Source organism: Pelodiscus sinensis, chromosome 1 (genome assembly GCF_052426305.1).
Source record: "Pelodiscus sinensis isolate ZL-2025 chromosome 1, ASM5242630v1, whole genome shotgun sequence".
In the NCBI taxonomy this organism is placed as follows: Eukaryota; Metazoa; Chordata; order Testudines; family Trionychidae; genus Pelodiscus; species Pelodiscus sinensis.
Window position 1 is genome coordinate 28,463,202 of NC_143052.1, and position 12,647 is coordinate 28,475,848.

A 12,647-nucleotide genomic window follows, 5' to 3' on the forward strand; every position below is an offset into this window, starting at 1 on the left:
GGGCATCTCTACGCTTGCACTTGGTCAACAAAATTTTTGTTCAGAGATGCTTCAACCCCTTGCCTCTGTTGAAGGACAAAGTTTTACCACAAGTGAAAGTGTGAACACTGCTTTGTCTGCAGGAGCACTCTTCTGCCAAGAAAGCAAAACCCCTCATAGAGGGTGGAATTATTTTCACATATACTGACTTTTAGCGACAAGGTGATGTCCACACAACATTTTCCCTAAAAGCCGTGCAGTGTAGACATCCTTTAACAGAAGTTGGTCCAATAAAAGATACTACCTCATCTCTAATGGTGGAATTCTCACACTTCTGCCACTAGAGGGTGGAAAATTATCATCTCTGAATGTAATGATGTACTGTATCACCTTAATTAAATCATGTATTATAACTGTTAATTTTTCAATGCAAGTTGATATGTAAGTACAAAAGTATTGTATATCAGTGCCTAAAGCAGTTGTTCATGAAGATGTTGTTTATATGTTAGTTTTTGTGAGTACTGTAGTGTGTTTATATATTTGCTGTTAATATGACAATTATAAATGAACTACAAAGCTTTTTCATGGAGTTTTATGGAGATGTTCTGCTTTTCATAGTATTAAACATTATACTGAAGCATATTGTGTATAATAAAAGTATAATTGAGTAATATGTTTATGTAGACTTTAGTCTTGCTTTCAGTGTAATTTTCAACACAGCTTTAACTATGAAGCTTAACTACTGACTCTTCCATAGTAATATATACACTCTCTTGACTCTTCCATAGTAATATATACACTCTCTCTCTCTCTCTCTCTGTATATATGTGTGTGTGTGTGTGTATATATATATATATATATATATATATAAAAGCTTCAGCTTCAGATAAATACTGATGGGCTTAGTTAGGGTCTCTAATTCAAGGGGGAAAAGTAATGTTACTCAGATTTTGTTCACAAACCAAATGCCATTCATAATAGGTTATATAGAAGAGATGTTAAAAATATGTTTAACTGTCTTTTCTGGGTTCCATAACCTCCTCAGCTTAGTCTTACTCATTGGGATTTGAGTAAGACATGTATACTAGTGATGTATGAATCTAAGCTGTCATTTAAAAACAATTGTTTCTAGATGTCATGGTTGTAAAAAAAAATCTTGAAAAGGTAATCTATTGCTGTGATTTTTGCCCACGTCTGCTGACAGGAAGGAAGTGGATTGACCCCATATACACTGCCAGGGCAGATTAGGCCTTTTATTGTGTGGATGAGATTTGGTGGTTTTTTTGGTTTGTGTAGGATTGGCTCCCACTGGTAGAGCTCCTATGCCCTCTGGCCTCCCCTTTTGCTTTCTGAGCTCTGAGTCACATAAAGATGAGGAATTGGTTATACTCTCCCAAGTTCTGCTCACTCTGGGTTCTCAAATGAGCTGTCACTGGGAGCAGTGATATATCAGGCCTTGAATTACCTGCCTTGAGCTTGAGTAGAAACAAAAGCAGAAGGTGGATTGGGATCCAAAGCAGAAGTAAAAGAAAGTTGTTCCAAAAGAAGGTGAAATGAGACCAGAACTACAACTGGCATACAAGAAGAGAGTCAGTAGTAAACAAGAGCAGATGTAGGACAGTTTCATCCCATAACCATACTGTTGCACATCTACCAAAGTTGTTAACTGGTCCCCATACTAAACCCAGACTAAGCACATCATAGTAAGATGCATGTACATTTTGGGTGAAGAACAAGAACACTTGCAAGTTAATAGAAATGAACAGTGGAACCATTAATTTGGGATTGTTGAGAAATAAACATAGATTTTAAAGTATGAGCTGTAAATTTCATTCTAATTCATTCACTTTCTAATCAAGTGATGTATATTTTCATTCTAGTTATGATTTTACACCAATGGATTCTTCTGCAGTTTATGTACTAAGCAGCATGGCCCGTCAGCGTCGTGCTTCTTTATCTTATGGAGGATCGGGCAGTCAAGACTTCGAGAGATCAGAATGCAGTAAAAACTATGTGTCTGATAGATCATCACAGCTCTCCTCCAGCTCTTTGTGTAGTAAAGCTGGTAAAAGCCACAGCTCAGGGACTGCAAGTACTATGAGTGCCACTTCTCCTAACAAATGCAAGAGACCAATGAATGCCTTCATGCTTTTTGCCAAAAAATACAGAGTTGAATATACTCAGATGTATCCAGGGAAAGATAACAGGTAACAGTACTCAACTTCTTAGTTTTGACCATATAATTGATCTAGCAAAGTTTGCAAGTCCAATTTTTAAACTTAGAACAGATTAAGTTTTGCAAATGAAATAAAATGTGTATGTTCTAAGAACCAAATTGAAAGCTGCTCACATAAATCAAAACTTAAGCAGAGGCTTCAGATCTCAGTGAATTTGACAGCCAGTGTCAGGGCAGAAACTGGTTTAATATCTACTTACTCTTATTGTAGCTTTATGTAGACTTTATCCTGACCTCAGAAGCATTTGAGCAATGTTTGTGTGTGTGTAGTTCCCATAGACTCAATGAGTGTCTTTGTACATTTTGGTAAGATTTGTTCAGGGTTAAAAATAGCGCGCTATCCTTTCTGTGTTACAGAACAAAAAAGGGATTTTTATACCTTGTCCCCAGTCTCTGTGTCTTGACATAAGATTGTAAGCTCTTTGGGGCAAGGAATGTGTGTTTTTGCCTCTGACTTTACATCACATAGAAAAGTGATCCTGGATTAGGGTGTGCAAGTGGTGTAATCCAAACAATAATGTTTTAAATGTTGCTATGCCATTCTTTTGCATGCACTACAAAGTTTGAATAATCCAGTTACCTAATCACCAATGAGTAATAGGTAGTGATCCCTGGCAAGAAGTATTAAATGGGTCTAGGTTTCGGTATCTGTGCATACATTTTATATGTGTAACACACACACACACACGACGTTAAATGTAGATTAATTAACTAATCGACTAGTCGATGGGATTTCCATCGAGTATTTGATTAGGCTTTAAGGGCGTTTCCACTTTTGAACTGTACAAGAGTTCCATTAGGGCTCTTGTACGTTTCAAGGCTGAGGCGTCGCAGGGAGCACGGGGCCAGTGGGAGAGTCCGTCCTGGCCCCGCAGTCCTTGCTGTGCCTCAGTCTTTGAAATGTACAAGAGCCCTAATGGGGCTCTTATATATTTCAAAAGCAGAATTGCACCGGAAGTGGCACAAGCAGAGACTGCTTCAGTCTCTGCTCGCGCCGTTTCTGCTGTGCCTCTGCCTCCCTTGGCACCTGTGGAGACGGTGCTGAGAGGAACCAGCTGATAGAGGCAGCAGTCGGGAGGGAGGGAAGCAACTAGTCGTATCACTAGTCGACTATCCGATAAGCTTCTGCTTATCGGATAGTCGACTAGTCTCTTACATCCCTAACACACACACATAATATATGTATGCAGTTTATATGTAATAAATGTTTTGACTAAGATGTATATTACATATTGCAACCCACACACCTACTGTGAATCACTGTCCTATGCAGTGGCACTTAGACCACTTATAGCAACAGATAAAAACAAGAGACCTACAACCTGGGCTGACAGCCAGCTAGCTTTTAGCTCAAAGGATAGAGGCCCCTGCACTAAGCTCCAGAGATCCCAGGTTCAAATCTGTCTGTGGCAGTTGCAATATGTTTGTACATATTGATATAAATGGTATATATATTTTTCTATTTGCATACATACATAAATATGTGTGCATTTATTATCTATAAAATGTTTGAGTAGTTTTATATGCACATTCTGAAAAAAAATCTTTGGACTTTATCTGAGAATAAAATAATTTCTTATAAATTACAGTATTAAACCTAGCAAAAAATTAAAGGTAACAGAACTATAGAAATGAAGGCGAGAGGATTTATTGGCTGCCAGCTTGGATGCAAGACGAGGATGAGAAGGCTTTGACCCAGAATTAAGAATTAAACCTTGTGCACAATTAACACAACCCTTTAAATTCCTCTGCTCTGCCGTATCATGGCAGTGATGTTCCAAAATGGATATGGAGTCACTTCACTGATGCATCCTTTTCGTTCATGTGTCTGTCTTCAAATTCACTAAAACTATCACTGAAAAATCCAAACAGCCGATTAGAAAAGCATATGATATAATTTCATTTAAAATACTGATTTCAAATGGAGCAAGCTGGGGCTGCAGTTGGATGAATTCCAAGGAAGTTTTAACATTTCCATCTGTAGATTTATGGTGGAAAAATAACTGAATTTTAACAAGTAACTGACATTCTGGAATGAAACACAGTGCCTCAGTGGAAATGAAGTGCATAGGAACGTGTATATGCTTCTCTCTTAAAAAAAAAAAAAAACAATCGTGCAGCCTTAGTCGCTAGATCAGGGGTAGGGAACCTATTTTGGGGCCGAGCCATTGACCCACAGAAAAATCAGTCAGGGTCTGCACACAAGTGAGAAAAAAACAAAAAACCCCACTCCTCACCAGCATAGGTTTCCCAATGCTGGAGGGGGAGCCCCAAGCCTCAGGGTCTGGATCCAGGTAAGCTGGGGGCTGCATCCAGCCACCCAGGCCTTAGGTTCCCCACCCCTGCACTAGAGCTGTGAGTTTATTGAGTCTACAAACCTGTGACCATTAAAATAGTCTTTTAAGCATTCACAAGTTTGGATAGGCAGAGGCAATCATCATATTTATTCAAATGTATACAGCTTATCAAATTAAGCAAATTTTATAGTGCATAATGTGCATTTAATTACAGCATAATCAAATAATTAATTGTGAACTCAGATTCTGACTTCCCATTGCAATACAGCTATGCCAATTTTTGGTGTGGTTTGCTTTGCTTACACATATTAAACAGCATACGTGAACTGGCATTCCCACATAGGTTATGTTTTGGAATGGGAATGGAAGGAGAAGGTGGTCACAATATATCCAACCCATCAAGGAACTTAGGCATTGGGATGTTTAATGTCTCAACACCTAATTTTTAGCCATTTAGAAAATCACTGAGATTCACTAAATTTGAGTTAGGTGCTGAATCTTCCTATGCAATGGAGGAATCTAAAGCCAGTGCATTAGTTGTCTCCCTGCCCAACGTAGCCAATAGAAAAAAGAGTGTATCTACCCTGAGTCCAAGCTGGAGGAGGTTGCCTCCCTCTGCTTGCAATTCTCAGTTGCAAACCTTTCCTAGAGTTAGGCACCTATGTTCTTTTTGCAAGATGACTCAGAGAGAGCAGGGAGGTGCTTCCTCATAACTTGTAGGCCAGGGTCAGGGTAATCAAAGAGTGATGGGATCAGAAGATAGGTTTTCCCCCTCCTTGGTTTTGTGCTCTAACCATCAGGTTAAAGAGTCATTTCTATGTGTTTGTCTGTCTTTGGCACAATGTCACTTCAAATAGTTATTTTAACAGTGTAACAACTTCCACTGGAAAAATCGAGGAAACCCAGCATTCAAATATCTCGTAGTCCAGCAGTCAGGGCACTCACCTGACAAGTGCCAGATTCCTGTTTAAATCCCTTCTCTCCCTTGGGAGGTGGGGATTTGAATTATGGTGTCCCACTTCATTGCCTTAACCACTAGGCTAAAAGTTTATGAGGGAATTAGGCCAAGAACCCCGTATCAGCCACTGATTAATCAATCGCACTAGGCACAGATAACCAGTTGCTGAAAGTGAGGCAGCAGTGCACATGCTCAGAGGCAGAAACAGCCAACTTTTACTGCAAAAACTTGTGTGCCAAAGATGATCAGTGCCTACAAGATTTGAAAGCAACTGTGCAAGGACCTTGTGAATATATGTGGGGCCTGATCCTGGAAGGTAGTCAGCTAAAGGGCCACCTACACAACCTATATCCCTTTTACAGTGAGCTGTGAAAAACACCCATCTGTAAATCAACATCCCATTTCACACTGGTTTATGCAGAATGCTCCTGCTCCAAATTAGCTTTAGCTGGTGCTTTCAATGTTTCAGGCCTCAGTAAGCTTGATAACCAACATGGGTTCATTGCCATGTGCTCATAAGTGGATTTTAATTCTACACACAAAAATATTAAAATAATTTTGAATAACATTCTACTTATTAATGTGAAGAAAACCGCACGTGCATATTATGCACATTAATTTCATTTGGTGACTTCTAGTTCTTATATTATGGGAACAAGTACATAATTTTTCCGTATTCATTTTTACCACACCAGTCATTATTTTATAGACCTCTATCATATCCCTCTTAGTCTCCTTTTTTCTAAGCAGAAAAATAAAAAGTTCTCGTGAGATAAGAAGGAAGGTCCTTTCATGGACTGATAACTGGTTAAAAGACTGGAAACAAAGGGTAGGAATAAATGGTAAGTGTTCAGAAGGGAGGGAGGTAACTAGTGGTGTCTCCTGAAGGTCTGTCCTGGGACTAACCCTATTTAATTTATTTATAAATGATCTGGAGAAAGGGATACAATTTCTCTTAGGTGGCAAAATTTGTATTTGATAGCAAATGGCTCAAGATAGTTAAGACCAAAGCAGAGTGTGAAGAACTTCAAAAAGAGCTCACCAAACTAAGTGATTGGGCAACAAAATGGCAAATGAAATTTAATGTTGATAAATGTAAAGTAATGCATTTTGGAAAAAATAATCCTAATCCTACATAGAATATGATGGGGACTAATTTAGCTACAACTACTCAAGAGAGAGATGGTAGAGTCATTATGGATAGTTCTCTGAAAATGCAGTAGCAGTCAAAAAGCAAATAGAATGTTAGGAATCATTAAAAAAGGGATAGAGAATAAGACAGAGAATATCTTATTACTTCCATATAAAACCATGGTGCACTCACATCTTGATTTCTGTGTACAGATGTGCTCGCCTCATCTCAAAAAAGATATATTGGCATTGGAAAAGGTTCAGAAAAGGGCAACAAAAATGATTAGAGGTTTGGAATGGGTCCCATATGAAAGATGATTAAAAAGACGGACTTTTATTCTTAGAAAATAGGAGACTAAGGTGGGGACATGATAGAGGTCTATAAAATCATGACTGGTGTGGAAAAAGTGAATAAGAAAAACTTATGTACTTGTTCTCATAATATAAGAATTAGGGGTCCCTAAATGAAATTAATAGGTAGCAGGTTTAAAACAAACAAAAGGAAGTTTTTCTTCACTCAGCGCACAGTCAACCTGTGGAACTCCTTGCCAGAGGATGTTGTGAAGACTAGGACTTTAACAGGGTTAAAAAAAAAACTAGATAAATTCCTGGAGGTTAGGTCCATCAATGGCTGTTAGACAGAATGGGTAGAAATGGTGAATAAGGGATCTTTCGGAAAAGGGTTTATTTTCCGAAAGATCCCGTCTAGACTGGTGCTTTTCTCTGGCAAAGCCCCGAGCCGGAAAAAAGCGGCAGCTATGTTTATACAAATGAAGCGGGGGATATTTAAATACCCCGCTTCATTTGCAATTCTGACTTGTCTCATCTGCATCCCTTTTCTGGAAAAGGGGTGCAGTGTAGACACAGCCTGTTTGTTTGGAAATGGATGACAGGAGAGGATCATGTGATGACTACCCGTTGTGTTCACTCCCTATGGGGGATCTGGCATTGGCCACTGTCGGCAGACAGGATACTGAGCTTGATGGATCTTTGGTTTTACCCAGTATTGCCATTCTTGTTATGTTGTTATGCTCTGAAATACAGCTTCTTTAGTATAATTGATGGAACAGATTCCTAGGTTCATATGACATTAACTGTGAAGCTGTGGCTTGTTCGATGCAGACTTTATAAGGGCTAGATCCAAAATTTGGTCATACAATAATTCTTCGTCTTAAATAACCCTAGCAGTTTGGTTATGGAATCAGATGCCTTACTAGTTCTTCAAAATAATAAGGGGTGCTTTTTGAGGAACCATAAAGCCATGCGTGAGAGAACACAGGTAGTGGGGAGGGCAGGCTAGTAAATGATGTAATTGGACAGGTTACTGCTGTTAGTAGATGCACCTTAGAAGAGACACAAGGTCATAGAACTTTACTAGCCAGACTTGTCCTCACTCTCAGTGGTACTGGTTGGTGATAAGGATGTTAAAGATTAGTCAACTATCCGATAATGTTTATCAGATAGTCTTTTGAGTAGTCCACTAGTCAATAGGCACTTCTGCATTCCTCCTTTGAAATGTACAAGAGCCCCAGCTGGGGCTCTTGTACATTTCAGAGGAGGAATGCGGAACTCTGGGTTGCAGATCAGCTGTGTGGCGGCTGTCCCTTTAAACCATGCATCCGCATGATTCAAAGGGGCAGCTGCCTGGAACCTGGGATCAGCTGGGAACTCCCCAGCTGATCATGGGTTCCCTCAGTATTTCCTCAGAACCCGAGTTCTGGAGAAATGCCGCGGGAGCCCAGGATCAGCTTAGGGGCTCCATTAGGGGCTCTTGTACATTTCAAAGCAGGAATGCGGAAGTGCCTATCGACTAGTCGATGGAAATTCTGTTGACTAGTCAATTAACGCATTTTAACATCCTTAGTTGGTGAGCGATCATGATCCATTTCCTCTTGCATGTGAAACTCTTGCTTTTCCACCAACTTTCTGAAACACAGAACCATATAGGTTCAATACCTGTGTGAATTGTTTTGTCTCTTGGCAGTACAGGCAGTCCCCGGGTTACGTACAAGATAGGGACTGTATGTTTGTTCTTAAGTTGAATTTGTATGTAAGTCGGAACTGGCGTCCAGATTCAGCCGCTGTTGAAACTGACCAGCAGCGGCTGAATCGGACACGCCTGGGGCAGAGCAGCTGGGTGCTGCTGGGTTGGTCCCGCAGTGCCGTTCCTTGGCGCTACTGGACCAACACGGCAGCACCCCAGTTGCTCTGCCCCAGGTGTTCCCAAGTCAGCCGCTGCTGAAACTGACCAGCGGCTGACTACAGGAAGCCCGAGGCAGAGCTGCTCTGCCTCGGGCTTCCTGTAGTCAGCCAATGATCAGTTTCAGCAGTGGCTGACTTGGGGACGCCTGGGGCAGAGCAGCTGGAGTGCTGCTGGGTTGGTCCAGTAGCACCGTACCTCGGCACTGTGGGACCAACCCGGCAGCCCCCCAGCTGCTCTACACCAGGCGTTGGCAAGAAAAGCCTGGTCTGCGGGGGGGGATGGGGGTGCACTAGCTGCACCCCCCCCCCAGCAGACCAGGGAGACGCGGAGCGGCTTTTCTTGCTGCAGAGGACGCGGGCGGTGGAACCGCGGCACGTCTCGGCGGTCCTGCCGCCCGCGTCCTCCGCGGCGAGAAAAGCCGCTCCGCGTCTCCCTGGTCTGCTGGGGGGGGGGGGGGCCGTAGCGCCGCGTCTCCCTGGTCTGCTGGGGGGAAGTGCCCCCCGCGCCGCCAGAGGCGGCGACAGTGGGGGAGGCACCCCGGACTAGCGGGGTCCCGCCCCCCCCTCCCCAGGTTCGTAATTAGGGGTCCAATTTAAGTCGGACTGATGTAACCCGGGGACTGCCTGTATCAGGTGTCTTAGGCATGAGAGTACTTGATAGGGTCTCTCTGTACACATTTAAAAACTATTGAGAAAGGTTTAATAAGTTTATCACTCTTTACCTTGTAACTACCAGAAACAAAAACAGTAGCCGTCATGCCAGTAACCTTTGGATTAGCAAAAAGTGTGACAAACTACTAGCATCAGCCCCATACTTCCCCAGGTCATCTAGTGTGTCCCTGAGGCTGAACCAAGTATACCTAGACCAACAGAATAAGCAAGGAATATGATCATATAATTTTGTTGCATATTAATATTCAGTAGTCATGCCTGGGTTGTTAAATATGTGTAAGCAGCAATTTCATTCAGTTTAATAAAATGATCTGACACAGCATGAGTAATGTCAGGTTGCTCACCCATGCACGTTTCCATGTGTTTGCGGTGTAAATGGCCCATCCCATTGCCTAATAGCTACACCTGTATTTAGTGACAAGGTCCCTGTTTGTAAATCAGTTTTCTAGTTGAGTTGCATTTTACAGCTTCAGCTGCAGGAGAGGACAGTAACTGAAACAGGAAATAACTTAAACTGGTTTACTGCTTTGAACTCTCTGTCTGGCTGATGAGTGTTAATGCTGGTTCAGCAATCTCCATTTGCTCTAATTAATGAGTATTTATGTGGCATGCTTCCCATACATTGGGGCAAATACGGATTAAGGATGTTAAGAGGTAGGTAAGTGGGTAATCATGTAGTGGCTATAGTTTGTATTGACTACACGATTAATCAATAAAGGAAGGTGGTCAGAAGGAGCTACCCTCACTGCAGCTCTGCAGTTCAAATGTAGTAAGAGCTGGGTGTGCAGGCAGCCTGGCTCCTCCTACATTTAAACTGCAGAACTGCAGTAGGGCTAGCTCCTGGACCCGGCACAAGCCGGGGCTGAGCCAAGCTTGCTCAGTCCTGACTCACACTGGGTCCAGCAGCCAGGCAGCAGTGCGTGGTGGGTGGGAGCAAGCGGCACTACGAAGACAGTGCTGGGGGAACTGGCTTTTAAGCTGGCTTCCCCCAACACCGGCTCCTGCTCCCCTATGCTTATCAGATAGTAGACTAATCTTTTACATCCCTAATACAGATCTTCAGTATCTGTGGTAGGCAGCACAATAGCTTGAGGTGACACCCTTAAGCAAAGTCTTCATTTAGCTGAGTCACAGTGTTCTCACTCCATAGCATTTGATGATGTACCAGTACTAAGGGTATGTCTAGACTACAAGCTTCTTTTGAAAGAGAGCATCTACACCTCAAAACCAAATCGAAAAAGTGATCTGCCTTTTCGAAAGAGAGCATCTAGACTGCATGGACACTCTCATAAAAGAAAGCCCTGATTGCTGTTCACAGAATGGCCACCAAGGGCACCTGTGCTTTTTTCGATTGCCTTGTCTTTCAAAAAATGTCCCTGTTCTGCATCCACACACATCTTTTTTTGAAAGAGCTCTTTTGAAAATGCGTTCTTCCTCGTAATTTGATTTTTACCAATGTCGAAAAATCCCCTGTGTTTTTTCAATTTAATTTTGAATGAATGCGATTGTAGTGTGGACGCAGGTGAAGTTTTTTTTGAAAAAAGGGCTGTTTTTTCGAAAAAACTGTGGTCGTCTAGATATACCCTAAATGTTGGCAGTCTGAGGGTCTGTCTACACAGCAGGGCTTAACTCAAATAAGCAACACAAATTATGCTACTTATTTGCCCAATAAGCTCAAAATAGCTTATTTCAAAATTGGGAGCGTCTACACAATACTTATTTTGAAATAGAGCACTCTTCCTTCGACTTCCCTCACTCTCCTCGTACAATGAGGTTTACAGGAGTCAGAGTATGAAGTCCTCCAGCTTGACAGTATTTCAACATTATTTTGAAATAACTGCCTTCTGTGTAGTTATTTTGAAGTAATGCTAATTATTTTGAAATAATGTTGCTTGGTAGATGTATCCTGAGGCAAAGCTTTTGTTTCAGTTGGACCATCTCTTGAAACTGAAATGTTCTATCTATCTACCCGAATGCATGTATCTATAGAAACAATCGTAACAACTTTTCCTATGCCGGGTAGCCTAATCTACATGCCTCTGTCGCCAGAGGCATGTAGTCTAGACGTACCCAAATTGACCTACCTGTGTGGATTTACTAGAGACAGACTAACATAGGAGCCTTTGATCTTAAGAGTTTTCAAAGCATTTCACAATACAGTGTACATAGAGATTAAATTGAGCTTCCTGAGTACTTTGTAACCCAGAGGAGTTTGGCTGTGGTTGAGCCTTTCACAATTCGTTTGTCTCCTTGTTGGTGGGGAGCAGAAGAAATTTCTTCTGAACAGAGATATGTGAAAATATCCAGAAGAGTTTAATGTGACTATGCTTTACCTGATTCTATTAGGGAGTCTGTAAACTGCACAGCTTACAGTGAGCCTCTTATGGTGCTCTGTAAGTATGTTTTCCTTAAAGATTGGTAACAAAATTTTCATTGATTTATTCAATAATTTGAGGGGGGATATCACTTGTCTAGTGTTTTCATGAATCATTAATAAAACATTCACTGTAATTTTAAAGAGAACTTAATAAAATGGTGAGGCTCTGAATTGTATTTTGTCTAAACATCTAATCACTGCCATTTTGGAAAGCAGGTAAACCATATGGCACAAAGAGGAGAGATACTGTACAGGCCTGTTAAGGGGAAGTTAGATTAGATTTTTTTCACATTAATGTTCAGGGAATAATCAAGGGGTGAGTCAAAACAAACAGTCCCTTCTTGCTGTTCAGCACAGAATTTATTCAAGAATCCAACAGTCTGGACTGCCCCTCCTGTCACCACAAAGGCTAATAGTGGAGAACTCTGAACACATCTCCACAGTAGGCCAGTCAATCAACCAGATGGAAGCCAACTCTCATGAGTTTTCATTAAACAAAATCTTTTGTTGGGTGGCTGCATAATCAACACCCTAATTATGAAGCAGCATCTTTTCAGCAAGTGCTGTCATATCATCATCCCATAAAATGAGGTGACAGAGAACAATTAAGTAAATATGGTGTGGTTCTACGTAAAGGGTGATAGCTACACGATGACCAACAAAACTCTTAACTTTCCCACTTTGTTAGATTATAGTAATCTGATGTCCAAATTTACTTTTAAATGTCAAAATATGCTCGTCTGGCTTTACTTTAAAAATTGTTGGGGGTCTTTCTTGTGACTATTCAGCGAGTAT

The 12,647-nt window shown here is 41.4% G+C and overlaps 1 protein-coding gene across 2 annotated transcripts in view; it reads left to right on the plus strand.

Annotated features, from left to right (window-relative positions):
- Positions 1 to 12,647, plus strand: part of HBP1 (HMG-box transcription factor 1) — a 44,104-nt gene that overhangs the window by 27,188 nt on the left and 4,269 nt on the right. For both annotated transcript variants that reach the window (XM_006120387.5, XM_075927045.2), the window contains exon 9: positions 1,860 to 2,186. In XM_006120387.5, coding sequence (XP_006120449.5) covers positions 1,860 to 2,186 — 327 coding nt within the window. The remainder of the gene's footprint in view (positions 1 to 1,859; positions 2,187 to 12,647) is intronic.